The sequence below is a fragment of the Cervus elaphus genome, chromosome 15 (assembly GCF_910594005.1).
Source record: "Cervus elaphus chromosome 15, mCerEla1.1, whole genome shotgun sequence".
Classification (NCBI taxonomy): domain Eukaryota; kingdom Metazoa; phylum Chordata; class Mammalia; order Artiodactyla; family Cervidae; genus Cervus; species Cervus elaphus.
This window is the reverse complement of record NC_057829.1, coordinates 42,523,464-42,549,601: the sequence shown is the minus strand read 5'-3', so window position 1 is coordinate 42,549,601 and position 26,138 is coordinate 42,523,464. Positions and strand designations below refer to the sequence as shown.

The following is a 26,138-nucleotide window of genomic DNA, read 5'->3' as shown; positions in this document are numbered from 1 at the left end:
ATGCCGGCAGTACATGCCACCAAATGGACTTGGTAAAACTATTATTGAGATCACCCATTGGTTTCCTAAAGAAGTAGCTTCAAACTCAGCTGCACATTGTATTACTTTTGCAATAAAAGTCTCTCTGGACACCATCTATGGAGATTTGTATTTCAGAAGACATTCTGAGAAGCCTCAATATCTTTCTCCAGAGCACCATATGTGATTCTGAGGGCCTCAGCTTCCGCCGTTTCTTTCCCACCAAGCACAGCCACTTACCGAAGTAACACTTTGAGCAGCAGAGGGTAGCCCTCCCCCGTCTCAAACTCCAGGAACAGAGCTGAGGAGATGGGATAGGAGTCCTTCACAAAGCCCAAGACGAGGCTCACTACCTCGCTCACCTCAGGAGCGGGGAGGGTGTCAACGAGCCTGGAGAGGTTTTGGAGGGAGATCTTGATGCAATCCATGGCTGTAGGGGGAAACACACCCATGCTGAGTTCAGAGACAATAGCTTTGCTGCCGTGGTCATTCCCTCCCCACCTGACTTTAAATTGTATGTCAAGATGTGAATAACAATTCATCCAAAACACTTCTGCTGACTCTTGGATCAAGAAGAAGCCTCCTCTCTGAGAAGTGTCATCCTGAGAGCCACACTCTGGGGCCCAGATGGAGAGTAAGTAAAAAAGGAAGAGGAAGAAAGTCTCTTAGCCCTCTGCCCCTAATTCCCAGCATGCAGAGGGATGCAGGTCCATTAAATAACAAGATGTAAGACACAAGACCTGAGGGTCACACGAGACCTTCAGGAAGCAATGCTGTGCAGAAATTAGCTTGATGAAAAGTGCAGGGAAGGATATATGAACACGTGGGAAGATGATGGGCAAAAAGATGGTGTGTTTCAGCTGCTAAAGAATCCAGAGGGTTGGAGCCCGGAAGTGTGTTCCACAAGGTAGAAGGCAGAAGACGGTTCAGCTGGTATGCGGCCTGCTATGGAATGCACTGTTTACCCCAGAGCTGTGAGAAGCCAGGGGAAGAACTGAGTCAGCAGAAAGATGCCATTGGGTTTGCATTTTGATGGATCACTGTTTTTAGGGCTCTTTCATTAGGAGAAGCCTCTTCTGAATGCCAGGAAAGCCACGCCAGTGTTCAGGAAAAGTGTCTCCCAAAATTAGAGATAAGACATGTTCAGTCCCTCACCTGTGAGGCCAAGGACACGATCTCAAGACTGCATGCTGGGCAGGGAAGCACTGAGAGTTGCTGGCTTGGCAGGGAAACACCAACCTAGTCCTCACTTCCTGGCCTTCTCCTCAGCCTATAGGCCCATGGAAAATACTCATTCCCCTGCAGGGGCCCTGGGCACAGGACTCTAGGTGACTAGATCTCCATAACATGGCTTTTTTTTTTTTCCAGCTGAGAATAATGACTACAGTGAGAGACCCCTGCCAGCAAGGCAGGCAGCTTTTTCTCAGGGGTCTCCGAGAAACCCCTGTGCGGGGTTAGTCTGTGAGGGGTGCATGGGTTGCTGAGCACCTCAGGCCTGGCTCAGCCCTACACTATTACCACTGGACCATAACTTCATTGGGAAATTTCAGTCATGAAACTGGGGATGATGTTTCATCCCAGGGCTCAGTTACAGTAAGAGGGGGGACTTGTGTGTGCCCAGCTCTCACCCCCTGACATAAGAGGGGGTGAGAGATCCCAGAAAGAAGACAGGTCATAGGACAAGTGCTTGTGGACAAGCAGGTCACATTGGCAGGCTCAGATCCTTTGGAGTTAACCCAAGAGATGGATGGTTATGTTCCTAAGAGGCACTTCAGCTGGTGAAGCTGAACAACGGTGGTGGGAAGGTCAGCTGAAGACTTTTATTAAAACCTACTCATCCAAGTTATCCTTGCAGAGCCTCCCTCCCTGCCCCACGGTGGGCCAGCACCTGAACGGAGGCCAGTACATTTTCCCAAGATTCTGCAGGCCACAGTGGTGTCCGTGCTTCCCAGCATTACCTGAGTCCTTGGGAGATAGACAATGCTAAGGGAAGTCCTGGGACAGCTAAAGCATTGATTCCCTCAGGGTACAACCTTTGATCACAGCCAAGTAATGATGCTGGGATGCTGACCAATGGGGCATCCACTGCCAGGTACTGTCTGAGGGCTTCAAATGTGCCAACTCATTAATGCATCACAACAATCCACTGAGATCAGCGGGATTGTTATCTCCATTTTACAGGCAAAGGAACTGAAGCACACAGGCGTAAAGTGCTGAAGGTCACTCAGCTAGGAGGACAGGGCAGGAGCCCACAGCCTGGCTGTCTAACCTCAGAATCTAAGTCCTTAACTCTTACACACACTGTCCAGAGCAGAACCTAAGGAACTGGAATTGGGCATCTCGGGTTTAATATGTGATCCTCTTCTTCACTAGCTGGGGAGCCTTGGCAAATTCTTCTATCACGCTTAATCATGTTTCCTCACTACAAAATGGCGTTACTCATCAATATCTAGCTCAAAAAAATTAGATAATATACAAATGAGCTCAGCATAGTATGTGTTTGACAGTATGTATAGTAAATAAGTTGCCTTTCCCCCTCCCTTCCAATGGATCATCAAAATGAACAGTAAAAGCCCTGCCGTGAATGGACCTAAGTAATATAGGGTCACCTACTAGGCATAATTGGGCATCAGTGAAAACCCTGTTTGTTCATCTCTTTTTTGATCCCTGGAATCTATGCTAATGCTGCCAGGGCATCCCAGAGTCTTATTCTAGAAAGTGTGCCCACAGACCATCCCTGGTCTCCCAGGGACATACCCTGTAGGTATTGGATGACGCCAACATTCTGGGCCTTGGAGATGGTCTTCAGCACACAGAAGGTGGGCTCCTTCCAAAAGTAGCAGCTGTGCTCCCGAAGACACGTCGTGGCAATCATGAGAGACTGGAGCTCATTTCCTGAGAGAAGTCCCTCCAGACCCTGAGCCTCACCGCAAATGTTGAGCAACATCTGAGGGGGAAAAATACAAAGTCTCTGATTAGGAAGCCTCCTTCCTGTAATGAATTTCTTCCTTACTTTTCCTTGTCTCAGCAGGAGAGATAGAATTGTGGATGATCACCCTCTGCCTGAGACTGGTATGGTCAACAGCCACCTATAAAAAGGTGGCAGGGTGAAAATGTGGACTCCTAACCCAGTACAAGCAGTGGTTATCCTTTCCACTCCAGAATAGCACAAAAATGTTTGACTTAGAGAAGTGTCTTATTATATAGAAATGCAGAAAATGCCACCTGTGATTAAAATACAGAATTAACGGTGCTATTTAAAAAGAGAGTCATGTTCCTGAATCCCTGGCTGGCACTCAACCTCTACTTCTCCGTAAGATTACGAGCGTTATCCTGTAACTTCCTAGCTGGACTTCTTGCCCCCACCCATCCCCTGTTCCTATGGTTACCTCCTGAAAACCTCCTGTGCACTGGCATGGAAACCAAGCACTCTAATACGGCTCCCAGAGCTCTGCATGGCCCAGCCCTGCCTCTTCCATCACGTTATCCTACGCACTCTCCTTTTGGCTCTTGGTGGTCTTGAGGGGACCCTCTTCCACTTTGGCTAATATGGAAAGCTCTTTCTGTCCAAATCCTTGAGCCCCTTTTTGCGCAGTGATGGAGTCTCAGCTGGGTAGTCATGGAACTGGGGACAGATCCCCTTTTCTGGTCTCCCCTGAAGATGGCAGGTGATGGTGGCCGTGTGACCCTTCACTTGGCCAGCCGTTTCTTCTCCTCTCCTGTCTCCTCCCTTCTTCACATCTCCATCCCAACCTTCAGCTCCCTGGTTCAATGCCATTTCCTCAGAAGTGTCTCCACTTATGCTCAACCGTAAGTCAGGTCCCCGGCTCTCATTTCCCAGCACATCTCTCAGTTTTCCATCAGAGCATTTAAAAAATTGGACCCTGCTCCTTTATTCCTGTGATTGGTCTCCCCAGTTGGCTTCTCCATCTCTCTGTCATCTCTATGAGAGGGTGTGGGTCTAGTTCAGAGATGCACCCAAGAGGAGCTCCGTATATTTTTGTGGGATGAAATAAGGAAACTCTGAAGAACCTTGAGGTGGTATCGCTCTGGCTCACATTCTGTCCACACGTAGAGAGGACCACTGAAGACAGGGCTACATTAATTCCCTGAAGAGCACGTGGAAACCACACAGTAAAGACTTGTTTCAGTACCCAGTACTGTGTCCTGACCACCACTCAAAATATGATTTATATGTGGGCAAATGAGGCCTAAATGTGTAACAAGTGAAGCTTAGGGGATGGCCCTGAATAAGTGGAATCTGGCAGAACTCATGAGATACCCACTGGTAATTCTGGCTTGAGCGTTGGCCTAACGTGGATGCGGATGTGAACATGCATGTTCAGTGGACAGCGGCACTGGCAGTTCCCAAATGGTCCCATGTACCTGCTCCATGTGATACCCTGGCCAAGGCACAAAGAGAAGTGAGACAGACAGCACCCCGCCTCCACTAGAGAGGCAACAGGAGTTTTCTGGAGAACACAGCACACCAGAAGCTGAGAAAGCAGAACTTGTCGGTAAAGGGGTAGGGGAGAGAGGTGAGAAGTTACGTGAAAAGTCTCTGCCAGTTAGAGAAGATAGGAAAGATGGGTAATGACATGAGCACACCACATGTGATAGTGGCCTGAAATGGTGTCTGAGAGGAGAGATGGAGGTGACCCCACAGGGTGGTTAAATGCAGACTCAGAAGCCAGATTCCCAGGGTTCCAATCCCTGCCCCCACTCACCTCCTCTATGACCCTTATTGTTGTTGAGTTGCTAAGTTATGTCCCACTGTTTTGTGACCCCACGGACCATAGCCTGCCAGGCTCCTCTGTCCATAGGATTTCCCAGGCAAGAACACTGGAGTAAACTTCCATTTCCTTCTCCAGGGGATCTTCCCTACCCAGGGCTGAACCCATGTCTCCTGCTTGGCAGGTGGATTCTTTACCACTGAGCCACACTTGGACTCTGGACTCGTGTTTACTCACCATACTTTAGATTACACTGAATGAAGATGACAATACCACGCACATCCTGTGATGAAAGAGAGGACTCAGGGAGGTGATGGGTGTAAGGTTATGGCACAAGGCTGGTCATAGCAAGCACTTATAGAGTTACATAAGGGGGGCTTAGCGAGTTTGTTCTTAGAGGTACAGGGGCCAGAGACAGGAGGTTCCAGGTGACCAGGAGGGCAGGCAGGACCCTAGAGCACAGACTGGAGGACAAGAAATTGGTGCAGCCAAGTGGAGGAGGAAGAGAAGCACACTGTTCTGGAAGAGAACAAGGGCAGCACAGAGGTACAAGGAGGTGGAGAGAAACTCTTTCTTCCAAATGCATGGGATTCCACAGCATTTGCAGAGCCTAGGGACGAAGGGGTGAGCTGAGCCCTCCAGGACAATAGAGGAGGCTCAGAGCTAGGGATAGAGAGAGACCAGAGGAGGTTGGAGAAGCAGGTTGGAGGACCAAGAAGAAGCTTGGTCTTGGCCCACGAAGTCCAGCCCTCCCCCTACTCACCTGCACAAACATCCTCTGAACTTGAACATCACTCTCCAAAAGCTCATCCTTTTCCAGAGGAAAAACAAAGAACAGGTAAAGGCACTGGAGGAGCAGGGCTGGGAGCCCAGATTCAGCAACTCTGCCCAGCGTCTCCTGCAAGGGAAGTTCAGACATGACCCAGGGCTGCAGAACACAGCTCCAGACCCAGACCAGAGAGGTCATCCAACTCCGCTTTTTCAGCCACGAACTTGGGGAAGCCACTTCCTCTTTCTCGGCAACACATTCTCAATTAAGAATGGAGACAACTTTAGGGCCAGTGGGGCAGCTGTGACGATTAAGTTTACATAAAGTGTGTATTGTGTGCTAGGTAGACATATCTTTTACATGATAGAGAGATGATAGGAAGGATAGGGGGAGGGCTGCTGCAGAGCAGAAATCAAGGGCATTCCTGGCAATCACACTGCTGATTTTGACAGGTTTCCTCCTGATGAGGGAACTGGGAACTCAGTCAGGAAGCGGTGGCTGAGAACAAGTTCAAGCATCTGAATCAAGGATGTGATCAGGGCCCTTTCCATCCCCTTGCTCAGATCCAAGACCTCATCTTGACCCAAACAGCCCTCTAGGTGAGCACCTATGTAGGTGAGCCACACACCTCAACAGCCCCAGGGCTGCCGGACAGAGAGGAGACAAGGAGTCAGAATAGAGGGATCAGCCTGAGTGTGAAGCTTCACGGGGCCTTTCTCCATGGGCTCTGCCTGCAGCTCCACTGCATGGTGACCTCTGCATGTGTGTGTGCACACATACATGCTCATGAGAGAACACGTGTGTGGTTAATATAAAGTGTGCAATATCCCACCCGACTGACTAATCTGACAGACAACGGTGGGTACATTAGAAAAGAGAAAGGAAGACTGTACAGTCTGGGCCAGCACCAGGCTGCTGGTGCCTAGAAGTTTTCACTGCAGGTAATGTCTGTCCCCTGCATTGGACATGTGTCCCTGCGTGGCCGCGCTCAAGGTGTCTCTCCCTGTCCTCTGAACTGCACCATCGCCCCAGAAAGCCAACTGCTTCCTCTCTCACTGCTTTGCAGGCAGGCTCCTCCCAGCAGAAAACAAGGCTTTAGGTTAATTTTTACTGCTCACGCAGAAAATAGTCCTTCCTCAGGGAGTGAAGAGCCCTGGCGCTGTGCTCCAGGTCACTGTCCCTGATGGTGGTCCAGGCAGCTCACAGAGAGGAAATGTCAGGTGGGTGGTCCCCCCGCTGGTGAGCAACTATTTGCCGTGCTCCTCTCCCCCTTCCTGGTACTATCTCCAAATGCCCGTCAGATGCCTGTGTTCACCATTAGACAGAGGACAGCCACCGCCGCAGCCTGGTTCCCTGCTGTTCCTAGTCTGGGCACCAGGACACTCACAGACGGGCACTCTCGCTAGACAGAGGCACCTCTGGACCTGCCCTGCACAGGACTTTGGGTCATTTATGCTGATGGCCACAGCTTCTGGGGGCTGCTTCTGCCTGAGAGGCCATCAGTCATCGGCAGATCACTCAAGGTCCCCAATTCATGGTGGGATGAATACAGCCAGGATGGGGCCTGGGTGGTAAGAAGGAAGAGTAGTTGTTTTCATCTCTGGTGCGGCACAGGGCAGGTGCCTACAGGCCTGGCTCCTTTAGTCTGAGTTCAGCAGGAGGCGGTAAAGAGCAGGGGCTCAAAGCATGGAGTCAGAGAGGCTGCACATCACAGGCAGACCTGACTGTTGTCGCCAGTGCTGCATCACTGTACTCAGATTCCTAGGGTCTTGGGAGGATTAATTGTACAATGCATGGCATGCCCCCAGCCCCACCCTGACACACAGGAAATATAGTCTACACATGTCACCCATCATTGATCCTCACACTAACCCTAGAACGGAAGCATTATTATCCCTAATTTTAAAATTAACAGCACAACAGAGATGCAAAAAAAAGTGGCACATAAGGTGGAAAGGCAGGATGTGAATAGGCAGGATTTCAGACTCTGAAGTCCATGTTCTTTATCCAAGGGGGTGTAGAGGAGGAAAAACAATAAATCAGTTTCGTGGAAAGAAAGCACCCTTGAGAAATTCCACTGCCCTGTGCTGGGACATTGGTGAGAAGTGCCCAGGCAGGGAGGCGGGGCCAGTGGGGCCTGGAACTTACGGAATCTGTCCCCGTGAGCACGTACACCGACTTCAGGAGTAGGTAACCATCCTGATCCACGTCCACATCTCCCTTCCATCGCAGCAGCTTCCCAGCTGCTACCCGTGCTTGCTCTGGCAACAGTGTGGGGAGGAGAGAAAGTGTCACCAGCAAGGCGGTGCAGTGGCCAGGTCACCCAGCTTCCCTCCCTCCCCTTGGGCCCCTCTCTCCCTAAGGTATGCCTTAGCATCCTTACGGAACTTCCACCTCTTGCACGCCCAACAGTGATGCCTGTATCTGTACCAAACATTTCATACTCTGTCAACATTAATCTCCTTGGAGGATAGCTCTTATTATGCCACCATCCCTGTTCAACAACCATCAGTGGCTCCCTATTGCTAAACAATAAGAACAAGCTCCTCAGCAAGTGGACCTGCCACAATCCAGTGTCTTCTCCCCACTTTCTATGTCACACAGCCCCTTTTGTCACAGGGATTCCTCCATCTACACCATGCTCAAGCTATTCCTTCCCCCTGGAATCTCCTTCTGCTATCAGCCCTATAGCCCAGGCTCTGGGGGTCCAACTCCGTGAAGAAAAGGATGTGAGCCAGGACCTATAGCAGGAAATTTGCTTGACTTTGGTTTCGTGTGTGTGTATGTGTTGGTGGGGGCGGGGGGAAAGGAGTGGTGTCTGTGTGTGTATGTGTGTATATATATCACACACACATATATAGGGTAGGGTCAATGATGTGAGTGTGTGTGTCTGTGTATTCCTCCCAAGAGCAGCAAAATTTCCCAAGTCCCCCTTCTCTTCCCTCTTCTAGCCTTTTCCTTTGTTCTCCAGGGTCCTCAGTATCAGAACCTGGCCTGCTGTGCATTTTCAAAGGCTCTACTTTAACTCCCCTAGAAAGCAGGGAGGGGCTTAGCCAGAGGCCTGGGAGGAGCCCAAAGAGCTGTTTTGCCCTCCATGAAGTTCTCCAGGACAGCTCTTCTCTTACCTGCAGGCTTTCCCACAAGTGCCTTCTGTATTTCTTGGGCAAACTGGTTGGAAACATCTTCAGCCAGGCGTTGAAGACTGGGAAAGCAGATGATCCCCACGGAGTGTTCCCAGGCCTGAAGTGCAACATGCAGGATTCACTCAGTGATGTCAAAGCTACAAAGCTAGGCACCAGAATCACCTCCCCGCCAGCCTCAGTCACTTTCCCAGGTTCACTGGAAAGCCAGTGAATCACCTACCCTCCAACTCCCACTGTCTCCCTACACTAGTGCTTATGAAGTCTTCAACTTACTGCTGAGCTCCAAACACATCCAGCTTTGACTCTGGACATCTCCCCTGAACTCGTGCTCCTGAAACCCCGAACATACTTTACTGAATCCATTGCCTTCCCCCAAAACCCAGTGTATCTTGTCTCAGTGAATGACCCTACCAAGCACTCACCTGCTCTAGTAGGAAATTCCAAGAGTAATTCTCTAGGTCCCTCCTCCCTCCCCTTCCTCACCATCAACTGCTGGGTCTCACTGATTCTCCTCTTACACTCTTGTCAAACCTCATGCAGATATTTTAGTTTAGTAGTGCAAGTATTTCTTTCAGATAAATTCTAAAAGATGGAATTGTAGGTTTAAAAAAGTGGGATTTTCAATTGTTGCCGTTGTTCAGTCGCTCAGTTGTGTCCGACTCTTTTTGTGCACCCCCACAGACCACAACACACCAGGCTCCCCTGTCGTTCACTATATCCTGGAACTTGTTCAAACTCATGTCCATTGGGTCAGTGATACCATCCAATTAAAAGAGTGTTTTTTCTCCCCCTTTTTTTAGTGAATCGGTACCTATTACTATTAATAACTACGAACTCACTCTCCAGAAAAAGTTTAACAGATTAGCCTCCAACGGCTCTCTGGAAAAGGGCTGATTTCTTTCCACCCATATCAACATAGAGCACTGTGGTGCTTTTTCATCTTAAATAAGAAAACTTACAGAAGAAAAAATATCTCATTTCAGTCGCAATCTTTGGGTAACTAGAGTGGACAAACACTTTTAATGCCTTTTGAATTGTCTGTTCTTACTCTTAGCCTATTATTCTATTGGGGTTTTCATTATTTTCTTATTTATTTAAAAAATCTTTTTATGTACAAAAATCATTAACCTTTGGTCTATAACATTATCTCAATTTTTCTGAATCTGTCATTTCATCTTTAAATGTGGTATTGCTTGGTAAACTGTACAGAAATCTGAAATTCCTATGAAATGAAATTTCTCAGTCCATTCCTTTGCTTTCTGGATTTAGTTCCAAGCTTAGGAAATCCTTTCCCAGTCCAAGTTGTTGCTGTCATTGTTTTTAGTTTCCCGTTTATTTTAATTTCCTTAAAATCCTCTCTTATCTGTCCCTTTCATCTCTATCCCATCTGGTCTTCTTTTTCCTCAGACTTTGCCTGATTATTGTTAAAAATGCTATTTAATAGAAGTCTTACAATTCTGCTTGGGATGCCAGGCTCTTTCCAGAATTTCCCACAGTTTCCACAGTAATCCTGTTCCTACGTCTGCTTTTCATGTGAGTCCTTTCCCTCTGTTCTCCCATGTTGTCACAGGCTGAGTACAGAGCAGAGTGACTATCCTTGGCCCCGAACTTGAGTTCCTGGCAATTCCTCACCCCAGGTTCCCACCAGGGAGATAAGCTGTTGTGCCCATTCCTGGCAGTTAGTGACCACTCTGAAATGCAACTTTGCTAGATTGTTGTCCACTGCTCCCTCTCACCAGCCATATTAAATTATATTCCTTTCCAAAGGCATGACCAATTTTTTTAAGCTGAGATCCTCCTTCTAGAAAGGGTGAGAAAGACATAAAATTTCCAAAGGGAAATCATTCTCAGTATGTTTCCTTGCAATAGATACTATGTTTGTTTAAAAGTAAAAACCTTTAAAACTCTTCTTGATATGAAAAGACACTATATACAAAAAGAGGATGCAGACTACAGATTGGGAGAAAATATTTGCAATGCATGTAACTGACAAAAGGCTGGTATTTAGACCCCTATAAATCAATTTTAAAAAAAGACTGATTTTTAATAAACAGGCAAATGAAGCAACAGGAAACTTATCGAAAGATAAATAGAAAATTACTAATAATCAGGGAAATGCGAACTATAACTGCAAGAAGATATTTTCTACTTTTCTGGTTAGCAGAAATGAAAAATCTGACAATACCAAATGTAGGGAAAGTGAGGAACCATGGAACCCGCATACCCTATGCTGGAGAGTTACTTGAAAGAACCTCTTTGAAGAAGCATTTAACACAATTAAATAAAGCTAAGGGGGCACACATGTCCAACCTCCCAGCAATTCCAGTGCTAGGGAGAAGTCTCGTAAGTATATCCCTAAACAAGCTGGCCTGTGTGCCCAAGGTGACATGGATAAGAAATATTTATGCAATGTTATTTTTGATTGGGAAAAATTTAACATTCATCAATAGGATAATGAATGATTTGTGACAAATTTATATAAGGATATCACATAGAACTGAAAAAGAAAAAAAAATAGAGCTGAATCAATACAGATAAATCCCAGAAACAGAATGTTGTGGAAAAAGCAAATTGTGAAAGTATATTAAAGTTTGAGCTACAAAAACTTGTGAGACTATACATAAGTTGCATGATAGTATTACTTATGGTTATAAAAATACATCCATATTATTGTATAATTTACATACAGTTTTTTTCCTTTTTTAAAATTTATTTTTATTAGTTGGAGGCTAATTACTTTACAGTATTGTAGTGGTTTTTGCCATACATTGACATGAATCAGCTATGGATTTACATGTGTTCCCCATACAGTTTTATAGGTATCTTAGAATGATACCATAATATACTTTTACAACTTGCTGTCTCTTTGGATATCATTTCACACAGGGCATGTTAATTCAGCAGGTTGGGAGTTACCATTGGGAGTGAGCGGAAGGGAAATAAGTCCTTGAATTTATACACAGGTGGCTTTAGTTTATCTGAAATGCTTTATTTCTTTTATATGGGTGTGTATGTATATGTATGTGTGCATGCTAAGTTGCCTCAGTCATGTCTGACTCTTTGCGACCCTGTGGACTATAGCCTTCCAGGCTCCTCTGTCCATGGGATTCTCCAGGCAAGAATACTGAAGTGGGTTGCCATGCCTGCCTTCAGGGGATTTTCCTGACCCAGGGATCAAACCTGCACCTTACCTCTCCTGCCTTGACAAGCAGGTTCTTTACCACTAGCACCACCTGGGAAGCCCATATGGGTTGTGAGTACCTGGCTATTTATTTTGATTTGAACATAACTTTGTATCTGAAATAGTTAAAAAAATGTTAGCCCTATAAATGAACATAGTCACACCTTTCCTTTGTAAATAAAATAAAGTAAATAAAAAAACAGTACATCAGAATTTTGCTAAAACTACAAAAACAACTAGGTGAATTTTAAGCACTATTTTACATAGTAGACCTCCAACAAATATTTAATAAGTGAACATATGATGATGGGACCCACATTATGCAGAATAATGGCCAAATGTGTTGCTGGTTTTGTGCCAAATACTATGCCAAGCACTGACATGCATTGTTTTCACTAATCCACATAACATACCTTTGGGATTGGTATAATTATTATTCCTACTTTACAGAAACTGAGGCAGAACCACACGGTAACCTGAGATAACCAGTTAAGCAGCAGAGTAAAAAGTTGAATCATCTCACACACACTGAAGTAGCATGTGCATGTCTAAGAAATGTATGGCTACCACCTGCAAACCAGCTATCACCTGGAAAAGTTAATCTCTGGAGAGAAAAGTCAGTCCTTCTAGCTGGGAATTTCAGTGGTAACATTATTTCCCTCCCCAGGACTGAGAACTCTATGATATCTTCCTAACAAATGCCTGTGCCTCCTCCCAGGGCTGGCAAACCCCCGAAAGGCTGATTTGCAGGCAGTTGACTCAGAGGCACTGAGATTGTCTTTGAGCAGTGGGACTCCAGGAGGCACTCTACAATAAAGCAAATTGGGCCACTGTGAGCTGAACAGTAATTGTACACTCAGCCAGATTCTCCCAAGGCTCACACTCCTTCCTGGGACCATGATGGCTACTTCTGGAGGCCCCATGAACTCTTTCAGGCCACTGGGGTGCTATTTGATGCACAGAGGCAATCATTTACTGAATGGTACCATGGAGACCCCGAAGAGTTAAGGCAGCTTTCAAAAGGAACTAATTTTTTCCCCAAATTGGGATTTGCATGCTGGGAGAATATTGCTCAATATTTTTAAAAAATTTTATTTACTTACATTCTCTAAGCTGCACCATCATGTCTTATGGCTGTCCCCTCACATGGAAGAAAGAAAAAGAAAATGATGCTCTGGTCTCCAGAGCATAAGGAATGACAGAAGCTCTAGAGGAAATGAGAGAAAACTTTGGCTTTGAAAGACAGAGAACCTTAGTTTTCAAGTGTGACTGCAGTATCGCTATTTCTTCATTGCTGCAGAGTTTGATGACTTGGCCTTTAAGTAAACTCAAACATTTCAGATACTTTACATGAGTTTCCCCTGCTAACTAATTCTCTCCTTTGTAAGCAGAAAAAACTGATGCATCAAAAGTTTATTAACATAACAAAAATATTGTTCCCCTGAGAAGGGAATAAACCATGTTGCAGGCCCCATTCTGAAGTGGATTAGAGCCAGAGATGAACAAGAAGGAGTATTTATCCTCACCATCCCCTCTGGATACCACACTTGGAAATAACTCTTGGTCATTCTTGCTATTATATTTAATGTCACTTCTCTCTCTTCCATAGTCAGTTGAGTCCATGCTGGGTTTATATAAGAATAATTGACTACATCCAACAGTATAAACTCTGTACCACTGGCCGGGCAGTTAGCCTAAGAGTACCTATGCACACCTGTGTACATGCACACACACACACACACACACACACACACACACACAAATACAACTGACTTGGTTTTAATTCCAATCCCCCAGCACTAGGAAATAAATGGATTCCTGCTGTGTTACCCACTGTTCTGATTATCTATTGCTGTATAACAAACAAGCCCAAATTGAGTGGCTTAAAATAACAGCAATCATTTATTTTTCTCATGGACCTGCAATTCGGGCAGAGCTCAGAAGGAACAGCTTTTCTCTGCTTCACTCAGCTGGGGCGGTGAACAAGGGCTAAGAGATCCAAGATGGCACGCTCACATGGCTGGCAAATGGTTCTGGCTGTCAGCAGCAGTGCAGCTGCAATGTCAGGAGCTTAGGTTCTCTCCACATGGGCTTTTACTCAGGGCTGCCTGTGCTTCCTCACAACATGGCCTCAGGGTTCTAAGAGCAAGTATTCCAAGTGACAGGGAGAAGCTACAATTCTCTTGAGACCTGAGCCTGGAAATGTCATTTTTGCCCTAGTCAATTAGTCAAACCATCACAAACCCATCCAGGTTCCAGAGGAGGGGACACAGATGTCACATCTTGAAGGGAGCAGTGTGAACCTATTAGCAGTATCCCTAATCTACCAAATGCACAGAGTTGCCTTTTTCCCCAGGTCATCCCACCCCTGAGACTGTCTGTCCCAGACAGGGAGGAATTTTACACTAATTGCCAAGGAATCCCTATCATTTAGCTGCCTGCTTTCTCTCAAAGTACATATTCTAGGGACAATCTACAATAACTACATCTGTAACTATAGTTTCTCCATCTATTATTACCCAATATCTATATGCAATGAGAGAATGCAAGAGGTTCCCTTTTCCCTAAAGCAAAGTCAACTGGAGGCCAACAGGACCTGCCCATTCTTGTGAGAGGAAGGCCTTCTCTTGCTCTAAGAGCTTATGATAGGAAGGTTTCAGAAAGACCAAAGCCCAAGGCTCTTGGCAGGGAAAGAACAATGGTCCATTGAATCCTTACTGCCAGCACCACTCTGCATCCTGGGAATTCATTGGCTCTGTGCTGCTTCCTGCGTGATGCAATAAAAACACCTCCTTGTCTGCAACATCCTGGAGTCAACTCCCTAAACAACACAAGCGCAAGGGGTGGCAGTCTTTCTGAACTCAAAGAGATATAGGAAAGTCTTGATTGGACACATGCCACAGGAGATGGCTTTTTAAGTCCTGATACTCCTAAGAGGGTTCTTTGCAAACAAACTTAAAGAACTCTGTTTTATGGATATTACAATTCAGAAGAGAGTTTTTACAAGCTTGACTTCTTACATTGTAATCCAATGGCCATCCTCCGGCTTCATCTACAGCTCAGATTTTATCTGCACTAAAACCCCTTCCCCCCCAAAAAACAACTTCCCACCTTCCCCGTGTTCCTTTCTGCTACCAATTCTTAATTAAGAAGCTTGAGAGCTATAGTTCTGGCAGGATTTTATTGGTCAAATCTTAATAAGAACAACAGGTTTGTAAGTGTATGGGCCTTAAAAGAATATAGATTTTAAGAAAATGATAAAAAAAAAAAAAAAAGAAAGCTGGTGATAGTCTGCCTCAGAGATGGACTCCAGAGATCCAAAACATAACAGATATTGTCACCTTTTTCGGGGATCATGGTAACTAATGGGATTTCAAACTGCACATGTGCAGTCAGTTTCCAGGAGACTGGTGGAAAGGAAATGGGCACCATGTCTACTTTCCATGTGCTGTGGACTTTACAATCCTCATCTGATCTCACCTTCACAGTATCCTAGCAAAGTGGTATTGATTCCACTTTACAGATGAGGAAACTGAGGCTCAGTAAAATTTAGTAGCTTGCTCAAGGATGCTCAGCTAATAAGTAATGGAGCTGGGACTGGAGCCCTACTGTTTGACTCGAAATCCCATGTGTTCAACAATAGGGCCATCATTCTTCCTGTAATTAGGAAAGGGTTTGGGAAATATGAACCAATATCGATGTTAGGTGATAATAGGAACCACTTGCTATTCAAGAGGTCAATGTGTATATAGGGTCAGATAACATAAATCAGTGATGTGGATTGGGTGTATTAGGGAGTGAGGAACTAGGGTAAACTAAGAGACCAAGACCATCTTCTGTTTAAAGAAGTGCCCCTAACCATCTCCATCCAATTATCACTATTGCAGCTACAAATATTTTCAAGAGGAATGTGAAATCTGAGTCTCACATGAAAACTTTCCACTTTGAAGAAATGGCACCAATTCATTTTTGAATGAATTCAATTTTGAGAGTCCGTTGGACTGCAAGGAGATTAAACTAGTCAATCCTAAAGGAAATCGGTCCTGAATATTCACTGGGAGGACTGAAGCTGAAGCTGAAACTGCAATACTTTGGCCACCTGAAGTGAAGAACTGACTCATTGGAAAAGACCCTGACGCTGGGAAAGATTGAAGGCAGGAGGAGATGGGAACAATAGAGGATGAGATGGTTGGATGGCATCACTGACTTGATGGAAATAAGTCTGAGCAAGCTCCGGGAGTTGGTGATGGACAGAAAAGCCTGGTGTGTTGCAGTCCATGGGGTCACAAAGAGCTGGACATGACTGAGCGATTGAACTGAATTAATTTTTAATCTCTAGAAGTCAAACAAACACATTTTAGGTCCTACTCAGTATCCTCTGCTCTGGACAGTTACAGGTAAAACCTCTATTGGTCTTCCTTACTTTCATAGCACCAGGCCCAAAAGAGGCTATAGGAGCTCAATAAAGAGCTCCTCTGTCCATGGAATTCTCCAAGCAAGAATACTGGAGTGGATAGCCATTCCCTTCTCCAGGGGGTCTTCCCAACTCAGGGATCAAACCTGGATCTCCTGCATTGCAGGCAGATTCTTTACCATCTGGGCTACTAGGGAAGCCCAAATATTTGTACAACAAAAGAATGAATTCTCAAATCAACAATTTGGAGAGAGGCAAAGAGGTATCAAGCCCTGGCTCTCAGGTGCAGAGTCCTTTCATCAGAGCTAGGGCTGCTCAGAGGGGTGGGAAGATACAGTTCTATGGCTGAATCCATATACTTTCCCAGTGACTTGGTGGGTGAGAGGCAGCGATTCTCACATGTTTCCTTTTATAAGGCAAAGTTGATCTGAGAACTGGGTAAGACTGCCTCCCAGAAGTTGGAGTCATCAGAACAGGAAGTGCTGGGAATGAGAAACCTAAGTGGCCTCTCTGTATCTAGTTGCTCTTTTCCAGTATGTTCCCTATGCACCAGTTATCCAACCTGTGAAATGGGATTTATGGAGAATACCAGTCTAAAACATGGAGAAAATTATGAATTCATAAACAATAAGTTACTTGGCAATTTTTTACAGAAAGGCATGCCTAAGTATTCAGTGCATCCTATAAATATGATCCCAAGAAAATTCTGAGTCATCTTTGGAAATCATTAAGTATTTCTGGTTAATAGGTTAGATGAAACATATTAGCAAAGGGATTTCCCAATAAAAATCTGCCAAAGCCTCCACCTGGATATCCAAGTTTATTTTCAAATGTGAAAGTATCTCATATTCTCCATACTTTGAATGTTAAGTACATGGATTTTGCAATAATATCCCAAAATCAGTGGTCAAGCAAAAACTAAGTCTTCATAAAAAGGATGCTTTTCCAACTCTACAATTAGATTTTAACATACTCAACTCCAAGGCAGACCTCACTGGCACGAACTTTATTCTAAGACAATAAAGGAAATTCCTTGTGCCCAAACTGTTCCCAGCTGCCACCAGCCAGAGTGCCAGCCCAGTGGACAGGCTGGGCTTCTCCTGTGTATCTACAACCAAGGAAGGGAATACTGCTCTGCTGCTCCCCACTGATTATATCTCAGTTTGCGTATCGACACAACTTATGTTCTGACTCTCCCAGGCCCTGGTGTTGGAGTTACCAGCCACCCTGCCACTCACATGTCAGGACACAGATTCCTTTCCTAGCTTCCAAAGGAGCAGGTTTCTCCTCTGGCTCCTAAGCAGGTATTGAACGATATCATTGTTGAACAATGTCCTTTTTTAACTAAAGAGACAATAATACTCAAGAGCCAACTGTCTTCATTTCTTCCTTCTCTAGTTGCTTTAGGTGTAGAGTTAGGTTATTTATTTGGTTTTTTTCTTGTTTCTTGATGTAAGCCTGTAACGCGAAGAACCCCAGGGTTAGCAGAAGGAAAGAAATCTTAAAAATCAGGGCAGAAATAAATGCAAAAGAAACTAAAGAGACCATAGCAAAAATCAACAAAGCTAAAAGCTGGTTTTTTGAAAAAATAAACAAAATTGACAAGCCATTAGCAAGACTCATTAAGAAACAAAGAGAGAAGAACCAAATTAACAAAATTAGAAATGAAAATGGAGAGATCACAACAGACAACGCTGAAATACAAAGGATCATAAGAGACTACTACCAGCAGCTCTATGCCAATAAAATGGACAACTTGGATGAAATGGACAAATTCTTAGAAAAGTATAACTTTCCAAAACTGAACCAGGAAGAAATAGAAGATCTTAACAGACCCATCACAAGCAAGGAAATCGAAACTGTAATCAAAAATCTTCCAGCAAACAAAAGCCCAGGACCAGATGGCTTCACAGCTGAATTCTACCAAAAATTTAGAGAAGAGCTAACACCTATCTTACTCAAACTCTTCCAGAAAATTGCAGATGAAGGTAAGCTTCCAAACTCATTCTATGAGGCCACCATCACCCTAATTCCAAAACCAGACAAAGATGCCACAAAAAAAGAAAACTACAGACCAATATCACTGATGAACATAGATGCAAAAATCCTTAACAAAATTCTAGCAAACAGAATCCAACAACATATTAAAAAAATCATACACCATGACCAAGTGGGCTTTATCCCAGGAATGCAAGGATTCTTTAATATCCGCAAATCAATCAATGTAATACACCACATTAACAAATGGAAAGATAAAAACCATATGATTATCTCAATAGATGCAGAGAAAGCCTTTGACAAAATTCAACACTCATTTATGATTAAAACTCTCCAGAAAGCAGGAATAGAAGGAACATACCTCAACATAATAAAAGCTATATATGACAAACCCACAGCAAGCATCACCCTCAATGGTGAAAAATTGAAAGCATTTCCCCTGAAATCAGGAACAAGACAAGGGTGCCCACTCTCACCACTACTATTCAACATAGTGTTGGAAGTTTTGGCCACAGCAATCAGAGCAGAAAAAGAAGTAAAAGGAATCCAGATAGGAAAAGAAGAAGTGAAACTCTCACTGTTTGCAGATGACATGATCCTCTACATAGAAAACCCTAAAGATTCTACCAGAAAATTACTAGAGCTAATCAATGAATATAGTAAAGTTGCAGGATATAAAATTAACACACAGAAATCCCTTGCATTCCTATATACTAACAATGAAAAAACAGAAAGAGAAATTAAAGAAACAATACCATTCACCATTGCAACAAAAAGAATAAAATACTTAGGAGTATATCTACCTAAAGAAACAAAAGACCTATACATAGAAAACTATAAAACACTGATGAAAGAAATCAAAGACGACACAAACAGATGGAGAAACATACCGTGTTCATGGATTGGAAGAATCAATATTGTCAAAATGGCTATTCTACCTAAGGCAATCTATAGATTCAATGCAATCCCTATCAAGTTACCAACGGTATTTTTCACAGAACTAGACCAAATAATTTCACAATTTGTATGGAAATACAAAAAACCTCGAATAGCCAAAGTAATCTTAAGAAAGAAGAATGGAACTGGAGGAATCAACCTGCCTGACTTCAGACTCTACTACAAAGCCACAGTCATCAAGACAGTATGGTACTGGCACAAAGACAGAAATATAGATCAATGGAACAGAATAGAAAGCCCAGAGATAAATCCACGGACCTATGGACACCTTATCTTTGACAAAGGAGGCAAGGATATACAATGGAAAAAAGACAACCTCTTTAACAAGTGGTGCTGGGAAAGCTGGTCAACCACTTGTAAAAGAATGAAACTAGAACACTTTCTAACACCATACACAAAAATAAACTCAAAATGGATTAAAGATCTAAATGTAAGACCAGAAACTATAAAACTCCTAGAGGAGAACATAGGCAAAACACTCTCCGACATAAATCACAGCAAGATCCTCTATGACCCACCTCCCAGAATATTGGAAATAAAAGCAAAACTAAACAAATGGGACCTAATGAAACTTAAAAGCTTTTGCACTACAAAGGAAACTATAAGTAAGGTGAAAAGACAGCCCTCAGATTGGGAGAAAATAATAGCAAATGAAGAAACAGAAAAAGGATTAATCTCAAAAATATACAAGCAACTCCTGCAGCTCAATTCCAGAAAAATAAATGACCCAATCAAAAAATGGGCCAAAGAACTAAACAGACATTTCTCCAAAGAAGACATACAGATGGCTAACAAACGCATGAAAAGATGCTCAACATCACTCATTATTTGAGAAATGCAAATCAAAACCACAGTGAGGTACCATTACTCGCCAGTCAGGATGGCTGCTATCCAAAAGTCTACAAGCAATAAATGCTGGAGAGGCTGTGGAGAAAAGGGAACCCTCTTACACTGTTGGTGGGAATGCAAACTAGTACAGCCGCTATGGAAAACAGTGTGGAGATTTCTTAAAAAACTGGAAATAGAACTGCCATATGACCCAGCAATCCCACTTCTGGGCATACACACTGAGGAAACCAGATCTGAAAGAGACACGTGCACCCCAATGTTCATCGCAGCACTGTTTATAATAGCCAGGACATGGAAGCAACCTAGATGCCCATCAGCAGATGAATGGATAAGGAAGCTGTGGTACATATACACCATGGAATATTACTCAGCCATTAAAAAGAATTCATTTGAACCAGTCCTAATGAGATGGATGAAACTGGAGCCCGTTATACAGAGTGAAGTAAGCCAGAAAGATAAAGAACATTACAGCATACTAACACATATATATGGAATTTAGAAAGATGGTAACGATAACCCTATATGCAAAACGGAAAAAGAGACACAGAAGTACAGAACAGACTTTTGAACTCTGTGGGAGAATGTGAGGGTGGGATATTTCAAAAGAACAGCATGTATACTATTTATGGTGAAACAGATCACCAGCCCAGGTGGGATGCATGAGACAAGTGCTCGGGCCTGGTGCACTGGGAAGACCCAGAGGAATCGGGTGGAGAGGGAGGTGGGAGGGGGGATCGGGATGGGGAATACGTGTAAATCTATGGCTGATTCATATCAATGTATGACCAAAAAAATAAATAAATAAATAAATAAAAATTTAAAAAAAAAAAAAGAAAAAAAAATAAATAAAAGGTCCTACTCTGGTGAAAAAAAAAAAAAAGAGCCAACTGTCCATCCTTTCCAAGTCCATCCTTTCCAAGTCCATCCTCACCCTGGAGATAAGCCTTGCTGCTATCTTTATTAAATAGCACAACACTCTCCTCTAAGCAACCAGAGACCACTCGTGATGATATTAAAACCACTGACTCCAGCTTCTAATCATCCCTGAAAAGTCCCCAGAGTGCTGTATCATCTTTTTACAGTTTCAAAAATGAGAATACCAACCTTTAGGAACAGTGGGAGAAGATTCAACAGGCTCTTCTGTTGCTCAGCCGGGCTTCTGGGAGCCAACTGCTGGTATTCCAGAAATTTCCTTTCTAGCATCTCCCAGAGGGCAGTGGGGCCAGGGGTCTGCCCTCCTGGTGGGAAATCAGGTTGTGCAGCATCAGGCTGGCCTTTATTTTTAGAACCTGGATCCTCAGCTCTGTCTTCAGCCTCTGACACATCTTTTGCCTCCATGCCTCAGCAAAGCAGATCTGAATTCAGAACAAACAAGAAAACTGAACAGTCCCATCACAACACTTTCTGATGAAGCTGATTGTGGAACGAAATATCATTCTCATTTAGTCCAGTTCCTATAGCAGATGGTTCCTCTAAGAATCTGAAACTGACTAAAATAAGGAACACTTCTGAAGAAAGAGATTCCAACTTAGATGTGACTCATACTGACAATCTAACATTTGCCAGGCACCATCCTGGGCTCTTTACACAGACTCCCTCACAAGAGACATGGGTACTCTTATTTTCTTTATTTAAGTAAGGAAACTGATGATCCAAAACTCACCCAGGCAATGAGACGTCCAGCTGAAATGTAAACCTTTAATACCAAATCTGGTTTTATTTATTATCTGACATTATTCCTCTTTAAAAATGCTGAGTAAATAGAAGAAACATGTAAATGTCTCTCAATATTTGTAGAGGCATGTAATTCCATATCTTCTATTTTAACTCCATCACATGAGACTAAAAGGATGCAAGTTCTTCATTCTCAGCATTATTAGCTTCACACTCAATGTTTTTAGAGAACTTTACCCTCAAAATGACTCTTGAAATCCCCAAGTTAACTTAAAAGAACTTCTGTGTTAGTACACACAAAACCGACATTTACAAGCTGGGAAGCTGGGGGCAGTAGGCCTGAGGACAGGAATCTAAGCCATGTGTGCATGCTCAGTCGTTCAGTCGTGTCTGACTCTTTGCACACACACGGCCTGTAGCCCGCCAGGCTCTTCTGTCCATGGGACTCTCCAGGCAAGGGTACTGGCATGGGTTCCCATGCCCTCCTCCAAGGGATCTTCCCAGCCAAGGAATTGAACCCATGTCTCTTGTGTCTCCTGCATTAGCAGGCAGATTCTTTATCACTAGGACCATCTGGGAAGCCCATAAAACTAGCCAAGGCTTATTTGCCAGATAGGTAGCCTTGAGAAAGTACTGTTATTTGTGTCTGTGACTTTTCAATTGCCATACTCTGTAGCTGAGGCAGGACAGGCTCACAGCACAATAAAGGTTTGTTTGTTGTTTGTTTGTCAGGAGTGTTGGAAACTCTGAGCAGAGACCAGAGTGTCAAGGTGCCCAGCAAGAATCCCTCCCCAACCATGATGTCCCCATGTCACCACATAAGTGCCCACCCTGGAATCCAGCCAGCGACTGACAGCCACCAATCAAGGGATGGCAACCAGACAGATAGACACAGAGGTGGGTCCACAATGTTTTGCTCTGGGCTAAGAAGCTGAGGAGGTACATCATGCTTTATTCTTAGCCCAAACACAGAATCCTTGTAGGCTAGAATTCCCACTAACTAAAGATCACATGGCCAGATGAGCCATCCTTCTTTGAAATGTTCTCACCCTTTAGGCACAAAACTCCTTGAGCCCCTGCTCTTCTTCTATCAAACATACTTATTACTCTCAGACTTCATTTGCAGAAGTCATTTTCTTATACAAAAGTCATGTACATTCAGCATCAAAAATTGGGAAGGAAAAAAATATCAGGAAGAATATCAAGCAGGCCTACATCTAGAAAGCTGACCATTGATATTCAAGCTTTTCTTACAAATATATTGTTTAATAATATCATTGGAACAAACTTTTTATTTGTACTTTTGCTTTCATTGGTTGGTTGGCTGGGACTTCACTGGGGTTTATTTATTTCCATTTGGGTCTTGACCCTCAGTTGCCGAGCTTCCCAGGTGGCTAAGTGATACAGAACCCGCCTGGCAATGCAGGAGACACAGGAGATGAGGGTTCAATCACTGGGCCAGGAAGACCCCTGGAGGAAGAAATGGCAACCTACTCCAGTAATCTTACCTGGGCAATCCCATGGACAGAGGAACCTGGCAGGCTCTGGTCCATGGGGTTGCAAAGAGATGGACAGGACTGAGTGAGCAAGCACTCAACACCTCAGGGGCAGGTGGCAGTTGCCTCACACCATCTCAGCACCGTCTCCTTCCTGACCAGGTGTTGACTGTTTATTCACTTTTCCCTAGACTCTTCATCCCCCATTCCCGTCTAGCCCACCCCACCCAGCCCACCTGCTTGATAGCATGGGTCCTTATAAAACATGGCATGATTTCTGAAGGCATTTAAATTTCCCCAAATGGCTTTTTGCATCTTTTCTCAACTTACTTTCTCACTCAACATTATGACTTCAGACCCAAGCATGTGGCTCTGTATTTGTCAACCGCATTTCCCCTAACTGTTGCTCCATGTTACACACTGGGCATCATGTGCCTGCTTGATTTGTTCACTCCACAGTGGATGGTCAGATTGCCTGAGGTTTCCTGTACTGCCCTCCATCCTGTCCTGGACATTCCCACCAGGCTCCCCTCACAGGGCTGCATGTGACTGGCTCTGGGTACAAACACCTAGGCAGGAAAGCTGAGTCAATAAGGTATGTCTCTTGATTCAACCAAGTACAGTCGGCCAAGATGCCTCCAGAAAGCTGGCACCGAGCCACACTCCCCCACCTCCAAAGGGTCCTCTGCCATCTCCTCCACAGCCCTGCTTGACATCACCCTGCTTTCTAATATTTGCCAATCAGATTGAAGTAAAGTGATCCTTCATTTTAATTTGCATCTCTCTCACCAATGAGTCTGAACATCTCTTTATATGACTCATAGTCTTTTGAATTTCCTCTTCTGAAAAATGACCACTCAAAATCTTTGCTTATTTGTCTTTGCCTATCTTTTTCTTGTTGCTTTGAGAGTATATTCTAAAAACAGATCCCGTGTTGCATTTAAAAATCGCTAGTATCTTCTCTCAATCCATTTCCTCATAAATTAGTTCATGACTTTCTTATGTCACAAAAAAGTATCATGACTACTTCCTATATTGTTAAAAATCCCCTACATTCTTCATTTTTAATGGTGTGTAGTGCTTGTAGAACCATGTTGATCCTTTATTTAACTAACCCCCTACATGTAAGCATGTAAGTCATTTCTAATTATTCACTGCTGTAAACAACATTGTGACAATAATACTTATGTCTAAGCCTTTCCATCTATTCATGACTAAATAACAGTTTGTGGTACATTCCAAAAAGGAAATAGTTGGATTTAAAGATAGGTAAAATTTTTAGGCTCTTGACACGTATTTCCAAACAGCTTTTCCCAAAACACCTCATCAATGTACAGTCTTCCTACCAAGCATGTGCCAGATTTGACACTTCCTTAGTTACTGTTTTTTTTTTTATTCTTTCTGATTTAGTTTAAAAGCTGATTAAATGGCATCCAACAGGCACATGAGAAGAGGCTCACCATCACTAATCGTTATGGAAATGCAAATCAAATCCACAATAAACTGTCACCTCACACCTGTCAGAATGGCTATCATCAAAATGAACACAAATAACAAATATTGACAAGGTTTAGAGAAAAGCAAACCCTTGTAGGCTGTTAGTAGAAAAGTAAATTGGTGTAGCCACTGTGGAAAACAGTATGGTGGTTTCCCAAAACACTGAAAATAGAACTACCTCATAACCCAGAAAGTCCACTGCTGAGTATGTATTAAAAAACAAAACAATAATTTGAAAAGATATATGCAACCCAATGTTCATAACAGTATCATTTACAATTGCCAAGATACGGGAGCAACCTAAGTATCTGTCAACAGATCCATGGATAAAGAAGATGTGATAAAGAATATTACTCAGCCATAAAAAAAGAATGAACATTTGGCATTTACATCAACATGGATGAGCTTGGAAGGCATTACACTAAGTGAAGAAAGTCATACAGAGAAAGACAAATCCTGTATGGTATCACTTATACATAGACTCTAAAAAATAAAATGAACTAGTGAATATAACAACAACAACAAAAAGAAATAGACTCACAGATACAGAGAAAAAACTAGTGGTTACCAGGAAGGAGAGGAAGAAAGGAAGACAATATTGTGGTAGGAGAAAAAGAAGTATAAACTATTAGGTATAAAATAAGCTATAAGGATGGGGCTTCCCTGGCAGAGCTAGTGGTAAAGAACCCACCTGCCAATGCAGGAGACATAAGAAACATGGGTTCGATCCCTGGGTCGGGAAGATCCCCTGGAGGAGGGCATGGCAACCCACTCCAGTACTCTTGCCTGGAGAATCCCATGGACAGAGGAGCCTGATGGGCTACAGTCCATGGGGTCACAAGGAGTTGGACATGACTGAAGCAACTTAGCAGCAGCAGCAAGCTGTAAGGATAGGTTGCACAACATGAGGAATATAACCAGTATTTTATAATAGGCATAAGTGGAGTATAACCTCTAAAAATTGTGAATCGCTGTGTATCTCTGTTGTATCTCACTATGTATTTTGTTAGATGTGTTTTTGTCTGTCTGCTATTCAGTGTCCTTAACAGGCTCCTTGTGGTGGTTTTCTGGTGTCAGATAGATGCCACATGTTCTCATTTCAAAAGTTCCCTGTAGGGGAATCCCAGCTGTTCCCCTGCCATTAATTACCCTCAAGAGCCACATATCCACTAAATGTTAGCTTTGTGAAAGAAGACCATTGCACCTTCATCAGCTGCTACTGCTGCTAAGTCGCTTCAGTCGTGTCCAACTCTGTGCGACCCCATAGACAGCAGCCCACCAAGCTCCTCTGTCCCTGGGATTCTCCAGGCAAGAATACTGGAGTAGGTTGCCATTTCCTTCTCCAACCTTCATCAGGGGTTGGCATGAAGTAGAAGCTCAATAAAATATTACTATATACATGAACAAAT

The 26,138-nt window shown here is 43.7% G+C and overlaps 1 protein-coding gene across 5 annotated transcripts in view; it reads right to left on the bottom strand.

Annotated features, from left to right (window-relative positions):
• Nucleotides 1-26,138, bottom strand: part of WDFY4 (WDFY family member 4) — a 255,952-nt gene that overhangs the window by 214,251 nt on the left and 15,563 nt on the right. For all 5 annotated transcript variants that reach the window (XM_043926461.1, XM_043926460.1, XM_043926457.1 and 2 more), the window contains exons 2-7: nucleotides 21,167-21,417; nucleotides 8,646-8,760; nucleotides 7,669-7,781; nucleotides 5,515-5,649; nucleotides 2,776-2,965; nucleotides 259-448 (exon numbers count right to left, since the gene is read on the bottom strand). In XM_043926461.1, the coding sequence (XP_043782396.1) occupies nucleotides 259-448; nucleotides 2,776-2,965; nucleotides 5,515-5,649; nucleotides 7,669-7,781; nucleotides 8,646-8,760; nucleotides 21,167-21,400 (977 nt within the window). In that variant the 5' untranslated portion in view covers nucleotides 21,401-21,417. The remainder of the gene's footprint in view (nucleotides 1-258; nucleotides 449-2,775; nucleotides 2,966-5,514; nucleotides 5,650-7,668; nucleotides 7,782-8,645; nucleotides 8,761-21,166; nucleotides 21,418-26,138) is intronic.